The 27,960-nt window shown below is 40.5% G+C and overlaps 3 protein-coding genes and 1 long non-coding RNA gene across 10 annotated transcripts in view; 2 read left to right on the forward strand and 2 right to left on the reverse strand.

Moving 5' to 3' along the window:
- LOC122988678 overlaps nt 1-27,960 on the forward strand; it is a 177,704-nt gene that overhangs the window by 44,455 nt on the left and 105,289 nt on the right. The window lies entirely within an intron of this gene.
- Nucleotides 1-27,960, reverse strand: part of LOC122988685 — a 142,705-nt gene that overhangs the window by 11,453 nt on the left and 103,292 nt on the right. The gene's annotated exons all lie outside the window — the stretch shown is intronic.
- On the reverse strand, nt 7,078-15,141 carry LOC122988669 (protein NYNRIN-like). Of its 4 annotated transcripts, none has more exons than XR_006404851.1 (3): nt 13,044-15,141; nt 7,688-11,708; nt 7,078-7,517 (listed from the first exon to the last, which is right to left on the reverse strand). XR_006404851.1 is itself a non-coding variant. In XM_044361168.1 (3 exons), the coding sequence occupies exons 1-3, from the start codon at nt 14,332-14,334 to the stop codon at nt 7,957-7,959; spliced, it is 5,013 nt and encodes a 1,670-aa protein (XP_044217103.1). In that variant the 5' UTR covers nt 14,335-15,141; the 3' UTR covers nt 7,542-7,956. The 4 variants fall into 4 exon arrangements, 3 of the variants coding, with proteins under 3 accessions (XP_044217103.1, XP_044217102.1, XP_044217104.1); XM_044361168.1 differs by lacking the exon at nt 7,078-7,517 and having other exon boundaries at nt 7,542-11,708; nt 13,044-13,406; nt 13,437-15,141; XM_044361167.1 differs by lacking the exon at nt 7,078-7,517 and having other exon boundaries at nt 7,542-11,708.
- Nucleotides 23,115-27,920, forward strand: LOC122988681. The gene is made up of 5 exons (XM_044361186.1): nt 23,115-23,207; nt 26,664-26,765; nt 26,878-27,042; nt 27,185-27,304; nt 27,418-27,920. Exons 1-5 carry the CDS (start codon nt 23,156-23,158, stop codon nt 27,636-27,638), a joined length of 660 nt encoding a protein of 219 aa, XP_044217121.1. The 5' UTR covers nt 23,115-23,155; the 3' UTR covers nt 27,639-27,920.

A 27,960-nucleotide genomic window follows, 5' to 3' on the forward strand; every position in this document is an offset into this window, starting at 1 on the left:
GTCACAATGAAGAACAATAAGTCACTTTGTGTCTTTTACATTTTCTGCCATGTCTCCTGTTCTGTTTCAGACCCTGGTGTTGTTCTGACAGAAAACAACCTAACATGTTCCACCTGTGATGATCTATCTTCTGCTGTATGTAACAAGGCAGTAAAGTGTGTGGGAGAGCAGGACCACTGCATTAATGCAACCAGTGAGTCCTCATGATCATTTTGTGCCTCAAAACACATTATCGCTGCCTTCAAAGTGGCCATTTCCTGCTGATTAAATAATAATAATAATAAAAAAAAACAACTTTTAAAAACTGTGTTCTAACAATGATTTTGTCATCCACAGGGGTAGATGCGGAGGGCAAAACATTTCATACCTTTGGATGTGTCTCTGCAAACCTCTGTGAAGTTGCTCGTTTCTTGAAGTTCCTGCCTAAACCGATAACTGATTCTAAAATCCTTCGTGCACCAAAATGTTGTGGAAGCAGCTTCTGTAACTCAGCCTGGTCTGTCAAACTGAATGTGATCCCTTTGCTGTTTGGACTCTTTACTCTTATCGTCTATTAGAACAAAGATAAACTAACAAAACAGCAAAAGACACATGTAGTGTGTGTGAATAAGCCAAATACATCTATCATCTTCTCACTCATTTAGACAGTGAGATGTCTTTTACATTTTGAATGTTTTAGCTTGGTAAATAATTATTTTAACCATAACCGCAGCATCCTAGTAAAAAAAGTTAGCTAATAATAATCCTGCCTGGTTCAGTAACAAATACATCTATTTACATAATGATACATTTCTTACTAGAGTTATTTGAAGTAACTCAAAACAGTGGTGTTGTTACTTATATGTAAGTAACAAGTAGATAATTATTTTGAAGTAAAAGTACCTGTCAAAATAAGTACTTGCAGTGCAGATGAAAAGAATATCTAATTAGTGAAGACTACTTGAGTAGTGAGTAACTTGATGAAAACTCCTAATTCATGAGTCTGTTGGTTCAGTTTTTGGTCCATTTCTGTTCTCTGCTGCATCAATTTTTGCTTTCATATCATTTATCAGCGTTATGCTAACAAGACAGCTGCATCTCTCTTTTAATCACAATAACTCTATGAAGTTAGACACAATCCAAAACTGCCTTAGAGCAATAAAAGAAATGATGTTTAATATATTTCTATAACTTAACTATGATAAAACAAAAATTAATTTTCTTGGTCCAGATACTGTTATGCAAAATTATTTAAATTTAGTTGCCTGCTTGCCCAGAATTTTAAATCCAGTATCATATCCATGTTAAATTTCAGTCCTGCCTTTTCCAGCAAACATTACAAAGATCAAACCTTTACTTCAGCCTTAAAGGATAAGGCTGGTAATTTTCTATATTTTTCTTATTATCAACAAATCTCGTGGGCAGAGCCACACCAACAATGAATTGATCTAATTATAAGTATTGCGTTTATCCAAAACAGGATACATCTTATTCCTCTGTGCCGTAGACCTCTGTTGTTGTCCGAAAACTATTAAAAACACATCAATCTGCTGCCCTGGGTTCAGTTCATCATATCCACCTAATCATATCCTTCTAAATAATGAAATGAAGTAAGGATTTACTGAGAAAGAGTGGAGCCATTGAATTTCTTGTAATGCTGTAAATCAGATTTTCTTGATTAAAGTTAAAACTCTGAATCCTGCTCTGTGTGTTTTTACTGACTAACCGGTATGATCCTGCCTTCCTACCAAACATACAGTCCTTCAACTCCTCCACAGTTTCCAAATAATAACAGTAATGCTAAGGCTATTGTTAGGAGAGAGCAGGGGTCAAGAGTTCATTCAAAAAATGAAAAAATGCCACAGAAATGCTTTGAATTTAAATATAAATAGTATATTGTGTAAATTTCTGATAGGACAAAAATTGTGAAGACCTCCCTCAGCTGCAGCTATATTAAAGGATATGTAACTCTGAGGGGAGTTCAAGTTTTGGCGGGGGGGGGGGGGTTGTCAGTTTTTTTTACTTTTACTTTTACTTCTCTGTTCACTTTTCTGAGTTTTTGAGCAGTTTTTTAGCTCATTAAATTGTACTCTTTTGAGATCTTGTAGTTTTCTTGTTAGTGGTATGTAAGACACACTTTTTTTCACATGCATGCACGTGAGCGCATACGCACGTGTGTGTAGTTCTGTGTGTATATCTCAGTATGGGTGTGTATGTGTGTGTGTGTGTGTGTATGTTGTAAAACAGGGGTGTCAAGAAAGCCCCCCTCCTTCCTTCTCCTTTTATCCCTCTTAATTTCTCGGCCATTTGCCCTTGTCTTGACCATATATGGGTATGGAAGTGCCATACATGGGCACAGCAGTTTGTTAAATTATAGGAGTGATTTTGTTTGTATTGGATGAAATAAACAGAGGTGTCAACTGTATTTTTCCAGCAGTGAAGCATCATGAGTTTAGGGGTAATAAAACACCATTTGACTTTAATTCCCAGGAGGTTATTTTAGTTTTGTGTTTTTTCATTAATTTTCATTTTTTATTTTGTTTTTAATTTTTGTTTTTTTTTCTAGCAGGAAAATGTGGAAAACGTCATGGGTTTGTCATCCCCTTTTTCCTGCAGCTAATATATTTTTCTGATTAGCAATGGCTGAATAGAGAGAGAGAGAAGTGGCACTCCTTTTCCTGCAGTGTTAAACATGATTCTGTTTGATGTAGACAGTGCCCCCTATTATTATAGTTTTGTGTTATTTCATTAGTTTTTATTTTTTGTTACCTGTATTGACCTTCCATGGAATACTGCAGTTTGTTAAAGGTGCAGTGTGTAGGATTTAGTGGCATCTAGCGGTGAGGTTGCAGATTGCAACAAACTGAATACCTCCCCTCACCCTCCCCTTCCAAGCATGTAGGAGAACCTACAATGGCCACAAAACTGCAAAAGGTCCTCTCTAGAGCCAGTATTTGGTTCGTCTGTTCTGGGCTACTGTAGAAACATGGCGGTGCAACATGGTGGGCTCCACAGAAGAGGACCCACTCCCTCTGTAGATATAAACCGCTAATTCTATGGTAATGAAAGCACAGCAATTCTTATTTTCAGGTGATTTCTTTGTTGATGATTGTCTCAAGTCTGTTGCTTCTGTGAGTCAAGCAATTAAGCTGGCAAAGGACCTCAGGGAAGCATGCTCTCAAGGAGGCTTTACTCTAAGCAAATGGATGAGCAACAGCTGTGAAGTACTCATAACTGTTCCTGAAAGTCACAGAGCCAGCTTGATTTGGACAAAGAGGAACCACCTCTTGAAAGAGTGCTGGGTATCCAGTGGAGTATCCAAAGAGAGAAATTTACCTTAAAGGTTACTGTCAAAAGCAGAGCTCCTACAAGACGAGCAATCCTTTCTATAGTCATTTATAACTATGACCCACTGGGTTTCCTTTCACCCTTTATCTTCAAAGCCAAGCAAATCATACAGAGGCTCGGTGTTGAAAAATGTGGATGCGATGACATTATCCCAGAGGAGCTATCAAAGCTATGGCAAAAATGGATCACAGAAGTGGATCAGCTATGCAGATTTGAAGTGGACAGGTGCATGAAGCCTGCAAGTTTTGGACCTATAAGGACTGCTGAGCTGCATCACTTCTGTGATGCGAGTAAGTCAGTTGTAACTTTCATAGGTGTATGACTACCAACTAAAGAGATATAAGACTTAGATTTTATTATTCTTTTATACTACAGGTAACAATACTGCTCCTTTATTGACAAGAGTTAAATTCCCTTATGTGAAGAGTTAATAAATGTTTGATAACCATGTATTTGCATTTTAAGTGTTTAACTTGTGATCTATTAACTTCAGACAATCATATTTTAGTAGTTAAATTAGACGAGTAGTTTGGTTGAAAGAATGACGTTTCTAAAATAATAGGAATGTAAAGATAATATTTGAAGGATTTGAGTTTAAAGTTTATTTTATTGTTAAACAATAGTCACATTGAATGTTTTTATATTATGAAGTCAATTATGTCAACTTATATTTAAATATGTTTCTGAAAGTAATCTAATCACATAAGTGTTGCCTAACTTTATTTCCTTTCACTAAAGTACTAAACTTTATTTCAGTAGATGGTTTAAGATGTGTAAATAGTTTGAGAAAGTTGAATCAATGAACGTTATATGCTTAGACATCATGAAGTGTTAATATGAAGGTTAATGTTTGTTATTAGAAGAACTGACTTATGAATCATGTAAACTGCTTAACTGTTTTAGAATGGTTTTATAAATATGATACAAGCTGACAGGACCGTTTCCTTTAATTCAGGAGGCGCAGGCTGTGGGCTTGGAGCCCCTAGAACAAAGAAATTGAATATTCATCAATAATCCGGCGTGGAACACACCCAAACTCCTCCCTTGTTTATTCTAACTTATAAAAACTGAAACGGTTTGATTCTTTACTGGCATGCAACGCATCTGCATCTACTGAGATGCGCCTCAGCCACAGCTGATACAGGCTCTCTGACTGCAACAATGCTGGACCTGCCAAGATGATGCCTCTACCACGACAAGACACGTCAACAGTAAGGCATAACATGGCTTTGTGATCAAGGGTTACGTTAAAATTAAGAGTTTATTTAGAGAAGTTGAATTAGCTTTCCCTTACCATTCCCCAATGCAATACGTTAAGCCTCGAGTCACACACTTCGAGCCACTCTTGCTGAATAACTTTATTATTTTTATTATCATTCTCAGACCTTATTTATTTTACTTTCTTTTTATTTATTATTTTCTGTATATTATCTATTCTTTATCTTCAAGACGTTTAGCTATTAATAAATGTCTTCATTTATCATAAAAGTGTTTGGCTGTTTCTTTGAGCTGCAGTTAACAGAGGTCACTGGAACAAGAACTTACGATCATGAGACTGATTCATTGATTAAATTGGACAAGGGTTAGTGCTTCATCCTGGTGCTAACAAATCCTAACCAGAAAGGAGGTGGTACCCCAAATAATGAGGTAATTAAATAATTAAGTATTAATACTCCTACTGTGGTGTGTGTGTATATATAGTGCATATAACACCTCACCGTTTGTTCCCTAATAACCCTGTCATTCCCCCCTCAATCCTCAGCAACTGGATCCTGGAAGCTGATTAAGAGGAAAGAAAGAGAAAACAACAAGATGATGGAACCAAACAGAGCAAAATAACCACATTAAAAAAAAGGACATCATTCACAGGGAGCCCGAGACAATGCGTCTGCCACCACATTGTCCCGCCCCTTGATATGACGAATATCTAAAGTTACAGGACTGGAGCATCAGAGCCCAGCGAATCAGCCTCTGGTTAGGGCACTGTAAGGAACTCAAGAATGTTAAAGGATTGTGATCTGTAAAGACCATAACAGGGACAGAGCTAACATACACACTGAAATGCTGCAAAGCCAAAATCAAGGCTAGCGTTTCCTTTTCAATGACTGAGTAATTCAGCTGATGTTTATTAAATTTCCTTGAACAAAAAGAAACTGGCTTATCCACTCCTAAGTCATCAGGCTGTAGCAGCACGGCCCCTGCAACCACAAAACTGGCATCCACTTCCAGTTTGAATGGTTTCTCCCACTGCGGAGCAGCCAAAACAGGAGCGTTACAGATGAGGGCTTTAACACTTTCAAAAGCCTTCTGACACTCTGAGGACCACACATATTTGGCCTTAGCTTTCAACACATAAGTGAGAGGCGCAACAACAGAAGAAAAGTTCCTACAAAAGCAACGATAATAGCCAACTAATCACAAAAAAAACGCATGAGCTCCTTCTTAGTTGTGGGTGGAGCATAGTCATCAATAGCCTGCACTTTCGCACGCACGGGACACACTCTGCCTTGCCCCACCACACGACCCAAATAAGAGACTGTGGCCTTCGCAAACTTGCACTTGGCAAGATTAACAGTCAAATGTGCATGAGACAAGTGGTCAAACAACCTCTCAATGCGGTCAAGATGGACATCCCAGTCATCAGAATAGATGACCACATCATCAAGATACACCGAGCAACCTTCCAGATCTCCAACAACCCTGTTCATCAACCGTTGAAAGGTTGCTGGCGCATTCCGCAATCCAAAAAGCATCACATTATAAGAGTACAACCCTGTGGGTGTAATAAATGCAGCAATCTCACATGCTCTTTCAGACAATGGAACCTGCCAGTAGCCCTTCAGAAGGTCAAACTTGCTAACAAACTTAGCCGAGCCGACTTGATCAATACAGTCTTCCATACGGGGAAGTGGAAAAGAGTCCGGTTTTGTGACATTATTAACTTTACGAAAGTCTGAACAAAACCTAGGAGTATTATTGGACTTTGGAACAAGCAAGCAAGGTGATGCCCAGCTACCTCTGCTTAATAGGTTTGGCATCCCCAACATCTATATCGTGCTCAATCAAATGAGTGCGAGTAGGTGTATCACCAAACAGACATGGAAGACGAAATCAACTAGTTGATCGCACTTGGCAACCTCCTAATTGTTGTGGATTTTCGGAGCTGATGCACTGGCAGTTGTCAGTTTGAAGAAGAGAAGACCAAACCAAACTTCGTATGATGATTCTGGGAAAACTTTAATGAAGAACCTTGCAAGGGAGAGCGACTCAAGGGACACCTCCTGTTCGTACGGTGTCCCCAAACTCGTCTGACCCTCACAGTCCAAAACCAGCCTTTAAGCCAATCATAGAAACTAGTTCGTCAGTTCCGAATCATAAACCTATGACCTAAATCTGTATCTTTGGTTTGTCTTGTTGCGTCTGATGATGACCTGCATTCTGGCCTTGGTTCGCCTGTGAGGCTCCTGGTTTATTAAACAACATGTGTTATCTTCTGTTTGAGAGAACAGAAGAGTACAGCTTGACATTCTGTTGTCCTGGTCAGTTATGGAATATCCATAACAATCCCCTCTTATTGATCAAAAGATCAATACAAATTACCAATTTATGACTGGACTGGTGGACTGTAAGGGCACAAACAGAGTAGAAACAACATCCGCACAACAGATAACAATTCTCACACAAAAGTAATACAAGAATCAACAATTGCATTGAACAAAATCAAAAGTAAAATCATCAAAACACAATCATTTAAACACATAATGCAATAACAATAAAAGCAAACAATCAGTAAATTAGATAAAAAACCCCTCTTATGTACCCCTTTAAAACAACTGTCATGTGACCCATGAGTTCTGTCTTCCAACCACCAGGGGCAGTAGTGAGGCAAATCCTCAAAGAAGATCTCCTAGAACACCAAAGCGTTAAAGGAGGTCATTGACAGAGGTCACCAGTCACATGCGCAAACAACCTAAGACAAGACACTTCCTGCCTCTTACTAGATGAAATCCTAGCAACTTAAAGGGGAGTCATACAAACATTTGATTACATCATAACAATAAAACAAATCAATCACAAAGTGAAGTCTTCAACCCATGCACTTTGCGTACAGTAGAGGGCCATCACCATGGAGAGGTTACTAGCACATACGATGCATGGTGATGTGGAATCCATCCTCCTGGAGTGATCCTCTTCATTTTCATCAATTTTCAATAGGACATTTAAAAACAATAGAATTCACAATTCGTTTAACTCGGGAGAGAGCTGGTAAAATATGTCCATCAGTCTTTTCTGACTCTTTTTCTTCAGACTCTCTCATTGCAGCATTGTCAATGTATCTCACTGTTTTGTCAGGACTTACAGTGTTGTAGAGTCCCAATGGGCTCATTGATTTGTCCGTATGTCCAAGATCTGGCTCTTGGTCTGCATTTTCTGGATCATTCTGCAAAGGGCGCCCCTGTCCATGGGGCACTGGGTTCATGGCACCGACTGTGTCATGAGAAGGAAAGCCTTTCCGCTCTCCTTCGCCTGGAATCAGAGAGACTCCTGTCTCTCTCTCATTTGGACCGACTTGACCTGTCCCCTGCCCGAACCTACTAAACAGGAGAGAAAAAAGGAGTAACCATCCGGTTACCTGCCAGGGCTCTGCTCTCCTCCGCCAGTGGTTGGGGGGGCCAGTCTGCACCTTGTGGCGTGGATCCATTCTGCTCTGCCTTCGACCTTCAGGGCCGTCCTAGTAGTCAGCAGCACCTGGTATGGACCTTTCCACCTAGGAGACAAAGACACTTTTTCCAGAGATTTGATTAATACCAGGTCACCTTCTCGAAAGGAATGAATTGGTTCTTCCGATGGTTTGGGGAGTCTGTCAGCCACCTGTAAATGATACTTTCTCAAAATCTCTGTTAGTCTTTTCACATACTCAGTCATGAACTCATCCGTCCAAAGCAGAGTAGCTTTGTGTGGTGTCAGTGGGGGACTTGTCCCTGTGGACATTGGTCTTCCCATCAGCACCTCGTGAGGACTCAGTCCTGTAGTTGCACTTGGTGCACTCCGAATGGAGTACAGCACAATCGGCAGTGCATCAGGCCATTTCAGGCCTGTGGCTAGGACTGTTTTGGTCAATCTGTCTTTGATAGTTGCATTCATTCTCTCAACTTGACCTGAACTCTGTGGATGATAAGGAACATGTAACTGCCACTTAAATCCTAAGATTTCTGACAGTCCCTGAGTGATTTTTGACACAAAAGCTGGACCTCTGTCGCTATCTATTCCCTGCGGCACTCCGTACCTAGGGATTACCTCTTTTAGCAGACACTTTACAACTGTTCTTGCATCTTCTTTTTTCGTTGCAAAAGCTTCTACCCACTTCGAGAACCTGTCGGTTATGACTAGCAAGTATTTGAAGCCTTGTGAGCTTGGCATATGTACAAAATCTATTTGCATATTTACAAAAGGACCTGATGGGGGTTCTAAGTGGTCATGTTTCACTGTGCTATTCTTTTTTCTGGTCTGTTGACATATCATACAACTATCCACAAGTGTTTGTGAAACTTGAGTAATGCCTGGAGCAAACCACTGTGAGCGAATAACATCATTCATCACCCCTCTTCCAACATGCGCTGGACCATGCGTCACACGTGCCAGTACATGAAGGAGAGCTCGAGGGCAAACCGGTCGACCATCAGGGTGGAGCCACAAGCCAGACTCCGCGTCAACTTTACAACCTTTACGCAACCAAAGACTTCGCTCCCTGTCATCAGCGTGATTTTGCATTGTCACGACATCATTAGCGGAAGGAACTGGAATTGGATTGGTAGGTTGTGTGGAGGCACATTGAAGTACCAAAGAGGGAGAGGAAAGTGCCGCTTGTTTGGCTGCAGTGTCAGCCATTGCATTTCCTTGTGAAACAGGATCAGTTCCATTCGTGTGAGCAGCACATTTGATGATTGCAAGCTGAGATGGGCGCAAAATAGCATCTAACAGGTCATTAACCAAAGTGTGATGCTGTAGTGGTTTTCCAGAAGATGACACAAAACCTCTCATCTTCCATAACTGGCCAAAATCATGAGCAGCGCCAAATGCATATCTTGAGTCAGTGTAAATAGTAGCCACCTTACCAGAAGCAAGAATACACGCTCTAGTTAGAGCATACAGTTCTGCTGCTTGAGCAGAGGTACCTGGAGGCAGTGCTTTTGCCTCTACTACCCCCCAATCGTTAACTACTGCATAGCCAGCTAGATGTGTGCTATCAGATGGTCTGCTAGCTGAACCATCAGTGTAAAAAATCAAATCAGAATTGGGTATTGGTGTCTGCAACAAGTCTGGCCTTGGGGATGTACACAGGTCAATAGTTGTGATGCAATCATGCTCATCATCTGTGTCAATCAATGGAAGGAGAGTAGCTGGATTCAATGGAGGTGAGCGTTTTAAAGTGATGTGTGGACTATGAAGAATGATTGCTTCATAGCCTGAACGACGTGCAGCTGTCATGTGTTGGGTAGCAGATGTGTTCAAGATGTGAAGTACTGCATGTGGAACGTGCACAACACAGTCATGAGCCAGTACAATTGGAGAAGATTTCTCAATCATGATGGCAACGGCGGCCACCGCTCTTAAGCAACCTGGCATGCCAAGAACCACAGGGGTTAGTCGAGAGGAGTAGTACGCAACTGGACGGTAATGAGACCCATGTTTTTGCACGAGAATGCCTGTAGCAAAGCCATCTCGTTCATGTACATGCAGATGGAACGGCTGATGATAGTCCGGCAGCCCCAATGCCGGAGCCAAGGTGAGAGCATGTTTCAGGTCCTGAAAAGCTTTGTTCATGTCCTCAGTCCACTGCACCTTGGGAGGAGCTGATTGCAGTGTGGCAAAGATCCAATGTCTGCAATAATTCGCCATCCCCAAGAACGAGAGCATTTGTTTCTTGGTTGTGGGAGGAGGCATGTTAACCAGCAGTTTCAACCTCTCCGGTGACAACAGGCGCTGTCCATTTTTCAAAACATGACCCAAGTATGTCACCTCAGACCGACAAAATTGCAGTTTGGCAAGTGATGCTCTATGACCACACTCAGCTAGTCTCTGTAGGAGCAAGATGGAGTCCGTTCGACAAGCTTCCTGTGATGGTGAAGCTATCAGGAGGTCATCTGCATACTGTAGGAGAGTGGAGCCCCCTGGAAAGTGGAGGTCATCCAAGTCCCGTTTCACTGCTGCTGCGTAAACTGTAGGACTCTCGACAAAACCCTGAGGCAAACGCTGCCAGGTGTACTGTTTTCCTTTGAATGTGAATGCAAACAGATACTGGCTATCTGGATGCAACGGGATTGAGAAAAAAGCTGAACTCAAATCAATGACTGTGTAGTGTGTTGAGTTGGATGGTAGTGAAGCTAAAATCGAATTTGTGTCTGGCACAATTGGAGCTGTTGGCACTACAATACTATTAATAGCTTGCAAATCTTGTACAAAACGCCATTCATCTGGGCGGTTTGCTTTTGGAATGGGTAAAATGGGTGTGTTACATGGGCTTGTTGTTTGAACCAACACACCTTGATCCAGTAAAGACTGAATTACACCTTCAATACCAGCAATTGACTTGTGTGGCAAATTGTATTGCCTGACCATTGGTAGTTTAGCACCAGGTTTGAGTGTGACTTCGTGAGGTGGAGCCGAATTCACAAAACCCACATGGTTTTTATGTTTATCCCATAAAATAGATGGAACCTCTGAAAGCTCTGATGGAGGCCCATACTGTGTGGGGAGGGGTGGTTGTTGCAAAACAAACCTACTCTGAGGTAGCTGGATGTGCTCAGTTAAAGATAACATGTACAGCTCAAGGCCCAAGTGTGTTATTGTTTGAGTTTGAGGAGTCTGCGCAGCTCCTCTCAATGCCTGGCACTGTGCCACCATGCTTTCAAGCTGTTGTGGGTCACAGCCAGGAGAGACAGCTACAGTGATGTATGGAAATGAATCTTTATCATTAACCAATTTGCGCTGTGCGTCAGATAACCGAATTGGAATTGCACATCCCTGTGGACCAACAAACAAACATTGTTCACACTCCAACCCCTCTTGTGTATTCAAAAACACATCAGCTAATTGTTTGTACACCTCTGGGGGGTTAAATGCTGCTGTACAGTGACACTGTAGTACAGGCCTCATGGCAGACATCTGTGTTGCACATGCTGGTGAAATTTGAGCAATTTTTTGAATGCTAGATACTGTGAAACTGGAAGCCATGTTAAAATCAGTCAATGACCAACAATACAAACAATCAGCAATAGTTTTCAAAAACTGAAATGCATGAGCAGCCTTCACATCAGGTAGGCTTAAAAACAATCCATCAGGTGTGCATTGAATGGTGGCATGTAGCTTGCAAAGTAAATCTCGTCCCATGAGATTAATTGGACTTTTCTCAGAAATCAGGAAAGAATGTTGCACATCTGAACCTTCAACAGTTATTTTAGCTCTCTGTGATAGTGGCTCAACAGGAACGCCGGAAACACCCACGGTGGTGACAAAATTAGGTGTTGGTGTACATACATGCTCATCAGCTTTAACAGTGGAAATTGTGGCCCCACTATCTACCATAATGTCAACTCTACTACCATTTACTTCAACAGGCATTATTGGATCTTCTGAAGGATCTTTTGAAAGTCGAATTACAGCTGCTTGAATGGGAAATGTTTTTTCTGATCCTGCCCCTCTATGGCCTCCCTATGCTTGATTGTAATATTGTCCATGATTCACATTATCAACATGTGGAGGAGGTGGTAGTGGTTGTTGTTGTTGTTGTGGTAAAGCAAGGGGGGCTGTTTGTTGGAAATTCCTTGTTTGGTGATCCTGGAATGGGTAATTTTGCTTGTTCTGACGACGACCACTTCTACACTCATTAGCCCAATGTCCCGCTTTCCCACATTTGTGACACTTTCCCGGTTTTCGCTTGTTATTGTTTTTGAAATGCTGTTGTCCACCCCCCTGTCGCGCATGCTGTAACATTTGTTTTGGGAAGGAGGCAGATTTGTCTTCAGCAAAAACTTCACACCTATCTAGCGCCATCATTTTGTTTACCGTTGCTTTCCAGTCTTTGGTTTGCCAATCGGTGACAGACAATTTGTATGCAGCTGCAACATTTGGTTTTAGATTTTGCACAAAGGTTGTAACAACAAAATATTCATTTCCTTCTCGTCCTATTCCTGCATTGCTATCCCAAGTACGTGTAAATCTGTTAACAAACTCAGGTACAGTTTCATATGCATCTTGGACACAGTGAATTACTTTATTAAAGTCAGTGCGCTGTCGTGCACATTTTCTTATTGCTGTTTTTGCTTCTTCATTTAACCAGTCAATCATGGTTCTATGAGGAGCCCACTGGCCATCCTCTGTCCGAGCAGGGAAAAGAAATTCACCTTTGCACAAATCCCACTCCGTTCTGTATGAGCCAGCAAGTAATTGTTCAACATCAGGTATCAGACAGTTATACACAGAGCATACATATCTTAACCATCCCCAGTATTCATCTGGGTTTGTGGTCGGATTGGGGGCATTTTGTGTCATTCCAACTATCTCAGCAGGAGTCCATGGTTTGCAGACAGCTGTGTTGCCAACCATGATTTTTGGAGCATTTATTGAGGTGGATGTAATGTTTAGAGGGGGCTCTAAAATGTTAGTTTTCGATCTTGTATGTCTTTCCAGATGTGAATGTGTCATTCTAGTTGTACCTCGTCTCTGAGTTTTGCTACTTGCAGTGTGGGGTCGTCTCTGTGTCATCTTTGGCCTGACTGCAGGTTCTGTGTCGTCACTATGGTCTGTGTCAGACTCCTCCCCCTTACCTCTGGCTCCTTGTAACTCAAGTTCTACCTCACTTTCTCCTGAGCTGTCCTGAGTGTCTATCTCTGTTTCTTCAGCAACGGCAGCTAAATGTCTTTTCTTTTCCTTTCTTTTCTGGCTTTTTTCCTGTTTGAATGACAAATTAGCTTTCTTTTCTTTTTCTGCAGCTTTCCTAGCTTTTTCTTCGTCGGCTCTATCTTTCTTTTCCTGTTTAACTCTTTCCCTTTCTCTAGCAGCCTGACTGTCTCTTTCCCTTTCTCTAGCTGCTATCTGCTCTTCTCTATTTTCTACTTCAGTCTGTAGTCTTTGTCCCTCAACAGCTGCGGCTAGTAAGAGAAATTCATCGTCAGTCTTTGCTTGTTGTGAAATGATTTGATCAGTCATGTTAGCAGCTGAAAAGGGGTTTGAAGGTGAAAGTTGTGGAAAAATTGAAATCATTGTTTTGTTTGTGTGTGACTCTTGCAAAGGCACTCCAGCTTTGGATACAATGGTCAACAAAGTTTGTGGAGAGGGAGCATCAGTTTGCCGTTTTGCCCAACCGTATATGATAGCTTTGGAAATGGCCTTCACATTCTCACCATGCCTCTGTTTAATTTTCATCATTTCTGTAGCTCTGGTTTGCAACTCTGCTTCCAACATAGGCAAGTGACATGCTGTCACACATTTAACACAGTTCTCCACTGCTGCTCTGAACTCATCAGAAAAACGATCAACTCTTTTTTCATCCAGACTCACTCCACACCTCTGACGAGCAACAGTTAACCACACATTTACACAATCTTTCATATACGCACTATCCCAAGATGGATTTCCAAAATCTGGGTTAACATTGTACTCAGCAATCTGAAGCTTATCTCTATCAAATGCTCCTTCGTATGGCCATTCGCCATCTGTCCACTGATTCATAAGGGAAGAAAATGGAAACACAAAAGTCCATCCTTTCAATCTACCAACAACTCCCGCCGGAGATTGTGGAGAAAACATCGCTCTATATTGTGCATCTGTGAGTGTGTGGGGGTTTGCTTCGGGAAGCTTATCAATGGCAGATTGACCTTTTACTTCTGAATTGGTGCGTTTGTTTCCTACTGAAACAGATTTGTTCTTTCTCTTGTGTTTTGGTGAATGAATTAATTTTGTAGTAGATTGTGTTCTACTCACTGCTTTAGACGTGTTGTTGCCCATTTTAACACATTTACATTAAAAACATCACACAAACAAACACATCAAACACAAAACAGACACATCAAAACTTTCCCAGCATCACCGAAGTTCTTTTTTTACACCTCTCTTCCTGGTGCAATAGCAGTGATCTGAAGCCAAACCGACGAAGCAACTCTTCGTCTTGTGTACACTGTTTATTGTTTGAAAAAATTTTTACCGGCGCCCGACTCTAGGACTTAGAATCCCAAGTCTGAAAACATTTCTCACAGGACACAGAGTGGATGATCCCCGATCTTGGCTTAAACGAAATAGGCCAAATCCTACCCCGAAAACGTCTTTTCTATAGTTTAAACCTCAGGTGGGTCCCCCTGTGCCGGACGTAGCCCGAAGCTAGCCCAGAAATCCCAGCCACTTTTGTGGCACTGCAGGAGTTAAGACTCACTCAACTCTGCCTTTTTTTACCTCTTCACAACCACATGCTTTGCACCTGCTTATCACTGCACAGTTTCAACACATTTTCATGTGTTTAGATTCTTTAACCATCAGCTTTTTGCTTTTTTTTTTTGTTCACTTTGTGACCACCTTTAAAGTGAAAGTGATGCACAGTTTCTTTGTGATTTCGTCAAACGCAGACATGGTAAGGCACAATAATAAAATAAAATTATGCACTTACCACGTCTTTGTTGTGTTGAAATCCTGTTCGTGACGCCAAATTGTTGTGGATTTTCGGAGCTGATGCACTGGCAGTTGTCAGTTTGAAGAAGAGAAGACCAAACCAAACTTCGTATGATGATTCTGGGAAAACTTTAATGAAGAACCTTGCAAGGGAGAGCGACTCAAGGGACACCTCCTGTTCGTACGGTGTCCCCAAACTCGTCTGACCCTCACAGTCCAAAACCAGCCTTTAAGCCAATCATAGAAACTAGTTCGTCAGTTCCGAATCATAAACCTATGACCTAAATCTGTATCTTTGGTTTGTCTTGTTGCGTCTGATGATGACCTGCATTCTGGCCTTGGTTCGCCTGTGAGGCTCCTGGTTTATTAAACAACATGTGTTATCTTCTGTTTGAGAGAACAGAAGAGTACAGCTTGACATTCTGTTGTCCTGGTCAGTTATGGAATATCCATAACACTAATGAATAAGTAAGCCATCCAAACTCTGCAGAGACTCTGAATTTTTGAGCCGGCCATACAGTATAGCCTCATCAGGGCCCAACAATTCCTCCCCCCCTTGCCCTGCCACAGCATGAGGGGACGCAGACACAGACAAACAAGCAGACCGGACACCTGACAACTGCTTTTCCTGATCGGCTGACTGATGTGCACGAGTGTAATACGGCTTCAACAAATTCACATGACAGAGCTGAGTAGAGGACCTACGCTTGGGGGTAGCAATCACACAGTTCTGATCTGACACCTTCTTCACAACTGAATATGGACCAGAAAATTTTGCCTGAAATGGAGAGGTCACAATGGGCAACAAAGCAAGCACCTGATCTCCCGGGAGAAAAACACGACTCTCTCCTGGCGATCATAGCGTTTTTTCATCTTTTCCTGCACAGATGCCAACTTGTTCTTTGCCAACTCCTGGGCTTTATAAAGCCTATACCTAAAGCCACTGACATACTCGGCAAGGTTTTGGTTCTTTCCAATTGTCATGTAAAAGTGCCAAAGGACCCCACACAGTATGACCAAACACAAGGTCATTGGGGCTAAACCCTGTGCTCTCCTGGACAACCTCCCTAGCAGCCAGCAACAGCCAGGGCAAACCCTCTTCCCAGTCTCCATTCATCTGGACACAATATGCACGCAACATTGACTTAAGCGTTTGATGGAAACTCTCCAAGGCGCCCTGGCTCCGCGCGTGGTAAGCAGACCTGGTTGTGCCTAATGTGCAGTTGTTTTAAAATCTGTGCAAACAAATGGGATGAGAAGTTAGACCCCTGATCAGACTGAATGACTCTGGGAACACCAAAGATAGAAAAAAAAACTGTGACAAAGCACGCACCACAGACCTGGCTGTGATCGTGCGTAAAGGATACGCAGCTGGATACCTCGTACTCTGGCACATCACTGTCAACAGTAAGTAGCACTTGATTTAGAGGGAGGCAATGGACCCACACAATCAATTATAAGATACTCAAAAGGCTGACTTACAGCTGGTATCGGGCACAACGGAGCAGGTTTTAAGCTCTGATTAGGCTTACTGGTTAGCTGACATGTATGGCATGACTTTATGTAAGCAGACACATCTCTTTTCAGACGTGGCCAAAAGAAATACTTCAGGATACGGTCATAAGTCTTCCTCACTCCTGAATGGCCAGACTCGTCATGGGAAACCTGCACCCACGGCCGAGGAATTTTCCCTGTGTCCACCGCCACCCTGAGCAACAGGACACTCCCCACCGTGTGTCAAAACAGTCATCTGCCAAAGCAGCGGCCTCAGTCGCCGTCTTAACTGCCCGCTCACTAATATAAGTGGTGATGCGCTCCGGTACAGAGTTCTTAAACTGCTCCAGAATAATTAAGTCACGCAGAGCCTCAAGAGAGTCAACCTCAGCAGCAGCACACCAACGATCAAAGTGAGTAGAGATATCACGAGCAAACTCCAAAATGCGACTTGTCACCCCTTTTCCAACTCCTGAATCGTTGGCGATAAGCCTCAGGCACCAGCTCATATGCCTTGAGAACAGCAGACTTCACTAAATCATATTTCAAACAATCACTGTTAGTCAATGAGGAATAAGCCTCCTGAGCCCTGCCAGTTAACACACATTGTAGCATTAAAGTGCGAGTGGAATCAGGCCAGCCCCGCGCATCAGCCAGCCGCTCAAACATTGCAAAGAACGTTTCTGGGTCTCTCTCATTAAACCTGGGAACCAGCCTCAACTCACGGACGTCCCCTGGGTCCTACTTGAAACGGAGGAACCATCAGTAAGCAGAACATCAGCCGCAAATTTCCCCTCTCTAATCAAAGTCAGTTTTTGTTTTTGCAGCTCAAGCTTTGCTTGTTCAGTTTCTTGTCTCATCTTCTCCAATGACAACACCTTTTCCATCTCCATACCCTGGCACATCTTTTCTACTGCAACTTCCTTCTCTTTCTCTAGCTGCATGCGCAACAGGAGTAACTCCTTTTGCTGCTCAAAAGTCAAGCCAGCACCGGGACCCGCTATTGCAGACGAAGGCGCGTCATCAGTGCGCGCAGAGAGAGGAGCAGCCTCTGCAGTGCCTAACACTTTCATCCTTACCAAATTCGCCTTTAAATTGGCCTTCACCGCCTCTTTAACCCTTTTGTCACCCACATCAAAACTATAAAACTCAGCTATCTTAACCAGCTGATCCCTTGTGCACTGATCCAAAAACTTTTCAGAGGGCGACTCCACAAACGCTCTCACAACCTCCTCCATAACTTACCAATATTCGCAACCAGAGAACAGAGGAATGCAACGTGTTAAAAACCCAGTAGTGCACACAGGAGGAATAGGCAGCCTCCAAATGGTGCTTCCCCGCTAGCTGACTGCCAAACCAAAAACTAGCTACATAACTCCCCCTAGTCTTCATGAGGCGTGGCGGCGGGTAATTACGCACTCAAAGCCTGCTGGACCGATAGAGGCGACCAGAAAACTGGCAACCCCGCTGAGCCACGGAAGTGCTCCCGAGCAAATTTAGGAAAAAGGGAAAGGAAGCTCTAACCGCCGTACCCCAACACTACCAGCCCCCCTCGACGAAACCCAAAGGGGAGACGCCGCTTAATCCTACAAGGGGAACCACTCCTACAGGTAATGCACACACAGATGAATTAACACTTACCTTCCTATGCCTCAGCGAATATCCACAGTTTAAAGCTGACAGTTGCAGGACGAACAACACTTCCCTTCAATCACAAACCAAAAAAAAATGCGTTCCCAAACTCAACGCCTCAGGTGCGTCCCACCAGAGCGCAACAAACTTACCATATAAGGCTACCTACGTAACAGCCACCAGAGGGAAACCCCCACACATGACATCACCTTCGCATGAGAGCCCAATCTTCCTATTAAAGGCGTTTCCCCATGCGCAGCCAAACTAACCGGACCAACACGTGCTCCCTGCAAACAAAGCGCTCAACCAAACGTAATAGAAGTTAACAAAGAATTGTTATGACCGGCTCGCAGGCCACAACAAAGGAGGGAGACGCACGCCCAAACTCAGCAATAATAAACGGAAGTTTATTAAAGTAAATAACTATAATTGCAATGGGATGTGGAAGTCAATATCAGTAGTGGTTGAAAGTGTGTGGATGTGTTGTATAATGTGAGGTGCGTGTTGTCAGTGCAAAACAAAACCAAAAAGGCAACGCAAAAAACAACCACAGCGTGGTGAGTGGAGAAGGGATCAGAGAGAGACTGGAATCAGGGCAGGCGGGTTTAAATGCTTTCTGGGGCACTGGTCAGGTGTTCCCAGTTAGTACTCGAATGACATCGGCTCCACCCATCCAAGGACCTGCAAACACAGACACAAACCACAGGACCAAAGGCAACAGAGGCAACAGGCTCTGGGGCTGTCACAATATATATACATTCTAACTCTTACATATATATATATGTATGTTTTCATTCTCACATGTATAAAAATATACCATATTCTCACATCAGAGGATGTGAGAATATGGTCTCTATTTCTTGAGAGGCAAGAGGGAGAATGAAATATAAATAAGAATATTTGGTTGAAATAAACCTTTACCAAATCTCTGTATCATTTATAAAATATTTTTTCTCTCTTCTTTGAAAAAAAAATCCATTACTGAATTTCTGGTTAAAATGCTTCAACATCTACACCTGCAGGGCAGGAGGAGAAAAGGAAATCTGTGTTAAGTGGTGGTGGGTGGCAGTGGAGGACAGGTTCCTGCTGTCCTCCGTAGGGCAGGATTTCTTTCATCAATTTAATGTACTTCATTTTTTTCATGCAAATCTATCATTGGCAAACACACGTAAAATGACGCTCCAAGGGAGGACATCCTTCCTAACCAACCAACAACCATAATGTGATATTGACATTGCGTTGGTCAAATAAAAGTTTCCAGATTTCATTTTCAATTCTCTTTTTTTTCTTAACATTTAATTTTATTTGTTTCAAACTTATTTATCAGTATCAAAGAAAACATCACAATCACAGAAAAAGACAACACACGAAATAAAACGACGTAAAATAAATAAAGTAGAAATGAAGACATGAGAATATGACAATAAGTACACCTAAAAACTTTAAAAGAATTGCATACATTCATTGTCTTGAAATAAGACAATTTAGAGTAAGAGTAAAGTTGGAGAAAATGTTGTCCACTATAAATTATTAACATCTTTTCACAGTTCATTTGTAAATTCAAAAGACCAAAATAAATGGGAGCAAGTTTCGGAATGTAACAACATTATCTTTCTTCCATTATCTTTCTTAATTATCTTTAACCATCCTTTGGTAGAACGACTTGTGTGTTTGGGGTTGTTGTCTTACTGCATTACACACTTTCTGTTGAGCTTCAGTTCACAGACAGATACCTTGACATTTTCCTCTAGAATTGGCTGGTACGACTCAGAACTCATAGTTCCATCAATGATTGCAAGCTGTCTTGGTCCAGAAGCAGCAAAGCAGGCCCAAACCATGATATTATCACCACCATGTTTCACAGATGGGATAAGGCTCTTATGCTGGAATGCAGTGTTTGCTCATTGCCAAATAGAACGCTTCTCATTCAAGCCAAAAGTTAAATTTTGGTCTCATCCATCCACAGAACATCAATCTAATCACCTTTTGGCTTATCCACGTGGTCTTGAGCAAACCGTAGACAGCAGCAATGTTCTTCTTGGAGAGTAGTGGGTTTCTACTTGCAACTCTGCCATGTACACCATTGATGTTCAATGTTCTCCTGATGGTGGACTCATTAACATCAACTGTAGCCACTGCAAGAGAGACCTTTAGTTTCCTAGACGTTACCCTGGGGTCCATTGTGGCCTCCCGCACTATTACACGCCTACTCTTGGTGTGATCTTTGTTGTTCGACCACTCCTGGTGAGGGTAACAATGGTGTTGAATGTCCTCCATTTGTACACAATCTACCTGACAGTCGACTGGTGGAGTTCAAACTCTTTAGAAATGGTTTTGTAACCCTTTCCAGCCTGTTGAGTATCAGCAACTCTTCTTCTAAGATCCTCAGAAATATCCTTTGTTTGAGCCATAATACACTTCCACAAACCTGTGTTGTGAAGCTCAGAGTTTGACAGTGAATACCCAGATTTCTCTTCTGTAAATAAGGTAGGGCCTCCCAGACGCACACTTTATTGTCATCCCATTGATTGAAACAACTGACTGTAATTTCCCCTTCAAATGAATTGATAATCCTAGGGATTCACATACTTTTGCCACGCAAAAATAAAATAATCAAATAGCACAAAGTCAGTAGTCAGTTTCTTACAATACACTTGGACATGGTGGAAGAAGTACTTAAATACTTATTTGGATGAAAGTAAAAGTAAAAACAGGAACAAAAAAAGGAACAGACACCTGAAGAGCTTAAAATGATAGAGGAAGTGAAGGATGAGATTAATACAAAAAGGTCAGAATGAGCTATCAATATACTGAAAGACTTTTATACCAAAAACAGAAGAACACTGATTTGGAGACATACTCTGTGATTATGCTTATTGACACTTTACATGATTTTTACATCTGAGTTCAGGCTGGCAGTGAGTACAGTGTGTCAAGTTGTCATGACAACGGTAAGCTCTTGCTTCATAATTTTTTGATTTTGAGTGCAAATCTTCAAGAAGTTCAAACGGCCAATTTACATTTTCTAATAGGAGTCCTAAAATCTGGAATTCAATTCACAGTAATTTTGTAAACTTATCCCCCCGTTTTACCTCATTGTTAACTTTTAGTATCTTTCACACCATCACACTATCTTTACACGGATGAGCGCATGAATGTTTATTTTATTTATGTTTTTCTCCTGATGAGATTGATTCTCTTCTAAGGGAACTTTATTGGCTCTGCCTGCACATCTCGTGATAGTGATAGTATGAATATTTCCTTTTGTTTAAATCTGTTTTAATTTTTTATCTGATATTTTATATTCTTCTATTTCAATATTTTGCAAATCAACAAACAAACAAAAATAGTGTGTATGTCAACATTTCAATAATGAAATAAAACAAACCTCACATCTCAGTCTGATGATTGGGTTACTCGGACATCTTAAATCACTGGGAATCTCAGGCAAACACATAAAAACAAAGCACATCTTGTTGTCAGTGCTGTCAGCAGTTTGCAGCCAGTAAATCTGACCCAAAGCTGTCTCCATACGTAATATGAATACATGTATATAGCTTATAATTAGAAGCAGTTATTGACTGATCACGTCATACTGATGCAGTGTCTGATCTTAGGAGCAATGTGTAAGATCACTCTGGTAGGCTAACAGACATCAGCTTCTACGGCAACACTGATAAGATCAAGAGTGTAATCTTTTCAAAGTCTCACTTTTATAATTTTATGGTATGGTATTCTATGGTTGCCCCACAGTCCAGGCAGACAAATCCACATGAAAGAAGATCTGGAATTATCTTCCATTATTATCGTGTACTCACAAGAAACAAAATTCCCATCAGTTAGTGCTTTGCAGATGATTTACTTCGATGACAGTTCAGGAAGTAGTGAAACAGAAAGTAAAGATCAGTGAAAGGTTGTGCAGCTTGTTGAGGATGATTTATATCACACAACTTCCTGCTGCAACTTAAAACATTGTGTAACAATTGTTCATCTGTACATCACTTATTATGTCTGTTCTTGATACAATTTTTTCTCTCTTTATTTTGTTTGTACATACATTCTCCAACTCTCTCACACAACAAATGCATGCAGGATGGGAACCTGCATTTTTAGTAACACTTTTTGCTCAGTAAGTTGTGTGTGACCGGAAACTATTATCTGTCAGTCTCATGTAGAGAAGTGAAACTGTGTCCTTTGGGCTGTGAAAAAAACAGTGAAGAGGTTGAGACGTCATTGGTGGACGTATAAATGGAAGAGTTTTAGAAGTGTTAGTTTCATTCTGACAAGAGAAGAAGAACAGACATTTCTTCTGGGACATTTTCAGTTTAGAGTAACGATTATCTTGGAGACATTTCACAACAAATTCATTTTTATAAGTTTTCCTTTTACTGTTGAACTGGATGTGTTGAATTTTAACTAGGTGAGTTTTAAAATAGTTTTGAAATTGTATTGATATGATGCTCAAGGCTGATGTTCATCTTGATGTTTTCATCATAATAATTTATGATAGTTGCTTACTGATGTGAATCATTTCATGTCATGTCTGTACTGAGGTGTAGGTTTTATCAGTATCAGACTTTCACTTCTGAATGTTGACGTTTTATGATCCAATATTTATTTATGTAATTTTTTGTGGAACTTTTTTGTCATAATCATTTTTTCTCATCATTATACAACCTACTGTGCTAACTTGCAATAGCTTAAAAATCGGTTTTGTTGTGTACAGTGTCATTTAATTTACTATTTTTCAAAATAATCTTTTTAAGAGAAACTGTAGTGCTATGATTAACAATTATATAGTAAATGATAATAATTTATATATGTATTCATCCAGACATTATTGCAGGTGAAAAAGACGAGGAGTTGACGGCTTGCTGAACTGTGTATTGCAGCTGTTTACAGCAAGAAAGTTTATTGATTTGTCTGCTTTGAAAGTGAAGGAATACGTTTCCCTTGATATTTAATCATTTCCTGTAATTTCCTCTTTTTAAACACAGTTCACTATATAAAATATTTCCTGTAATCTGCAGATTTACTCATCATGATGAAGCTGATCCTGTCTCTCACTCTCATCTGGACACTCTCCAGCACAGGTAATCTCACTCACTCTTAAAACAGCATTTTTTTTTTTTTTTTTTTACCTCTGCTGTTTTTCTGCCAGGTGTTGACCTTTGTTCATGTTTATCATCCTCATCATTTACTTTTTGTTCTTTATATAATCTGTCGCAACCAAATGAAAATCTACAAACTAACATAAAAATACTAAAAAGACTAATTTGCAACAGCAAATATGTTTAGAAAGAAACTTCATGCTGCACAGACTTTGTTTTTTTTATCAGCATAATGAAGAAACATCGTATATGGAGCTATCAAGTTACAAAAAGTTCACTGTCAACATATTTGATGTGTCTTTGCTTCAATATTCACTCATGTCAACTAAAGCATGATTCATATTTTTATAGTTATAGTTATGTTTAGGGACTCAAAGCATTTTCTTAAGATAAGGGAAAGATGATCAGTGTTTCCTGTGGAACAAGAGGTTTGCCGTGGGGGCAATGTGAACTGGGGTTTGGGGGGGCGTTGGGTCTCCGTTTGGGGGTGTAGGGCCAAGTCACAGAGGCATTGGATTTATTCACTAGAAGACTTTGAAAATACTTTTAAAAGACTTAAGTCTGACACCCTCTCAAGTCACTGAGTTTAGATACAGACTAAGATTTTGCAAAGTCCGGGGATCTTTCAGGGTCACTATTTGCAAGACTACAACTCAATTCATTTTGAGATTATTTCCCATCCTGCTCCTGGTGAAATTGACAAACAGAAGCTGCCCTCATGTGTGCAGTGGTTTGTTCTGAAATACCGGCCAAAAAGAAAATGTAAATTAATTAATGAATTCAGTTATTACTGAACAACAACTGTGAAGAGAAACAGCAGACACTGAACAGTGATTGTTCTTGTTAATAACTAATTTTCATTTAACTTTTTTTTTAGCAAATAAAATTTTTGGGGGTAACGTTTCTTCGATAATATCAGCTAAGACAATCATATTTCAAAAGGTGACATCCTGTACTTGAAAAATGTCTCAAATTTCTAGGTAGGAAAACATTTTTTACAACATTAAAACAGCTACACAGTTTATACAGCTGCCCACAGAAACCACATTCAACCATTAACTATCTGGACACAGCACTTTCAACTGCTGGATGTTGGAGTAGTTCTGTTTGATAACCCTGCAAACTGCATAAAATAGTAGAAACAGTAGAAACAGCAGCAGCCTGGATAATTATACAAAGGCAGAAAGTCACAGGTTTAACTCCTCCTACTGACCTGACACCACATGTAAAAAAGCAGTAAATACACTGTAGACACACAGCAGCTGACAGAAAGGGGAGGTCATATTATGAGCTTTAAAGTTTCAGCGGGACCATCAAACATATCAAGTTTAATTAGGAATGTAGTTTAAAAACATGTACACAAAAGGCAACCATTGAAACTGAGTACAATTAGCTGATAATTATCCTGATAGGCCACCACCAGTAATCAGTACAAACACACATTATTAGACTGTAAACCATTAGGGCTGTTCTTAATTATTTATTATTATTTATTTAATTTTGACTGATTGATACTATCAGTTAAACAATTAAAGCTGGACTGCGGGACTTTTATCTCCCTCTTCTGGCAGTGAGAGTAAAAAGAAGGTACTCGTCTGTGATTGTCTGACACAGGCATGCAGCTCACTCTTATGTGCATGCCGAATAACAGACACATAGAGTGCCGGTAAGAACGGATGTTATGACAGTCTACCGGCCCAAAAACATGGGATTTGTCCCAGTACGCCTGATGGCCAGTACACCACTGGCCGTAATCTACTGTTGTTGCTGTGAAATGGTGGATAAATTGTTTTGAGTGTCACACAAACTTCAAGGTTTAGGTCTGAAAAATGTGACTACAAGATTCTGTTTTATTAACCTGCTGGCTGTTTTTGATCATGAATAAGTTGGGAGTGGAGGAGGAGGAGGTTTTCGTTACAACGCTCTCGCTGCTGGAGGATTCAATGTGTGTTTTCGTTTATTAATCTGTTCATACATTAGAAAGTCTGGCTACTATTTGCTAATATTTTAATAAGTTATGAAATATTTCCCTAAATGTGAGATCTAGGCTTTTATGCCGGTTATGAAGCACATTCGGCCCCAGAGGATTCAATTTGTGTTTTTGTTTTGTTAATCTGTTTCTGTTCATTAGAACTCCTGCTACTTTTTGCTTTTTACTTAAACATTTACTTAAGATAAATATTTTTCATGTAGGCATATTGGTCTATTTTATTCTGGCAGTTGTATGACAATGTGATGATGTTCTGTTGTGAACATCATCCCAACTCATGTTCTGTTGTTTATGCTGCTATTTGCACATGTAAAAATGAAGTCTTTCTCATGAAAAAAAAGACGTTTGTTGTATTGGTGTATTCTTTTAATGGGTCACAGACACTCGTCCATTCTAAATAGTACATTTTAATCTTGTCGGTTTCTTGTCAATTCACCATCAATATAATCCATAAAGATAAACTGTAATTTGCGTACAAACGTTACATTTTGGATTATCTTTGCCTCAACTTGCTCTGTTGGTTAGCTGCGCTGTTTTAGTGGGAGAAGACAGTGAAATGCATATGTTAATATGATTAGTGAGCAGGATTGTGGTGCAGCTGCAGAATGTATTTTTAAAGTCACTTTATCATCATTAAGGAAAGGTAAGTCTGGTAAATGATGAATTAATGGACAACACTGAATAAAACTTAATTGTGTTAACTTATCGACACTTTTCCCGCTTTGACATAAGCTCTTTTTTAAAGATAAAAGATGTGCAACGTCTGCACACACATGCATTCATATCTCTACATCCACTAGATTAAAATGGAGGCTCTGCCTTTTATTTACCTGTTGCCATAGTGACTTGTTGTATCGTTGTATGTATTTCATTCATCATGCACAAGCTTAACTCAAAGGGAACACAAAGGAGCTGATTGAACTGACTCTGACCAGCTGTTCTGAAACCGAAAACTCCGAGTTTCCCATCTTGAGGTTCATCAACTCAGAGTTCAGGGTTTGACTCAGAGTTTCCTGAACCTGCTTTCTGAAACAGGCCCCAGGACATGTTTACTTTTTCAGTACTGAAACAAAACCACAATCTTTCCACAAACATAAGTTTTTTCTTTATTGGCTGCAGAAATGTCCCAGTTAACATCATTTTACATAGTGCCATTTCATTCTTTAAACATTTTTAGAAAGAGAGATAATGCAGGTGTCACCATGACAGAAAACTGTACATCTAAAGGCTGCAGCCATTTAATTTGATGACTGATTTCTGATATTTAATATATTTGTTAAGAAGAATTCATTGGATTTATTTTGTCTTAAATATCATTCTGTCATAGTGTGTTGTAATTTGGGGTTGTCTCTCATCAGATTAACTTTTCATACTGTATCTGTGTTTATATGACAAACAGGATTCATGTTGATTGTTCAACTCACCTTGATTTCTTTCATAAATTGCAGCTGAAGCTCTTAAGTGTTGGCATGGTTTAGGGACTGACACAAAGCAACAGGCCTTACTTCCATGTAACTCTACTGACCTGTGTGCAACTCTTGCCTATCAAGGTATCTGTGAAAAGTATAAAAATAAACCAGATTTTTCCTTAATGTCATTCACTTATTCAGTTTTAGATGGGATTTCTGCCTTACAGTGTTCAATCTGTGTTTCACTTTACAGTAAATACGGTTGGAGATTTCACTATATCCAAAAGCAGGTCATGTTTGCCATCCTCACTTTTCAGTGAAGGAAAGCACGCATTTTCATTCTATCGTGGTTTTGAAAGTAGGGCTGCAACTGTTCATGTGTGCAGCACAGATGGCTGCAATGATCAAGTCATTCCTTGTAAGTAAAGAGAAAAGTTTCCCTTTTTAAAGACACAAAATCACATTCACATGTAGTATCAGTCTATTGTTGGTCACAGTGAAGAACAATAAGTCACTTCGTGTCTTATACAGTTTCTGCCATGTCTCCTGTTCTGTTTCAGACCCTGGTACTCTGAAGAGAAATAACCTGCAGTGTTTCACCTGTGATGATCGATTCTCTGCTGCATGTAACAACGTAGTAAAGTGTTTCGGAGAGCAGGACCGCTGCATCAATGGGACTGGTGAGCCCTCATGATCATTTTGTGCCTCAAAAGACATTATTAATGTCTTCAAAGGGGCCATTTCCTGTTGATTGAATTAAAAAAAAAACTAACAGTGAGTTTGTCATCCACAGTGGCAGATAATGAGGGCAAAACATTGCCTGTGTCTGGCTGTATCTCTGCAAACCTCTGTGAAATTGGTCCTCTCTGGAAGTACCTGCCTCTTCTGGCTTCGGATGTTAAATTACTCAGTGGTCCAAAATGTTGTGAAAGCAGCTTCTGTAACTCAGCCTGGTCTGTCAAACTGAATGTGATCCCTTTGCTATTTGGACTCATTACTCTTATCATCTATTAGAAGAAAGAGAAACTAACAAAATAGCAAAAGGACACGTGTAGTGTTTGTGAATAAGCCAAACTTTTACTTCTATTGCTTTTATATTCTGTTTTGATGCCTTTTATTCTCTATGTAAAGCACTTTGAATTGCCTTGTTGTTGAAATGTGCTATACAAATAAACTTGCCTTACCTTGCCTATGTCTATCATCTTCTCACAAAATTTACATAGTGAGATGCCTTAAACATTATGAATGTTTTAGCTTGGTAAATAATTATTTTAATCATAACTGCAGCATCCCAGTTAAAAAAGTTAGCTAATGATAATCCTGTCTGGTTCAGTTA

This window comes from Thunnus albacares, chromosome 9 (genome assembly GCF_914725855.1).
Source record: "Thunnus albacares chromosome 9, fThuAlb1.1, whole genome shotgun sequence".
Lineage (NCBI taxonomy): Eukaryota > Metazoa > Chordata > Actinopteri > Scombriformes > Scombridae > Thunnus > Thunnus albacares.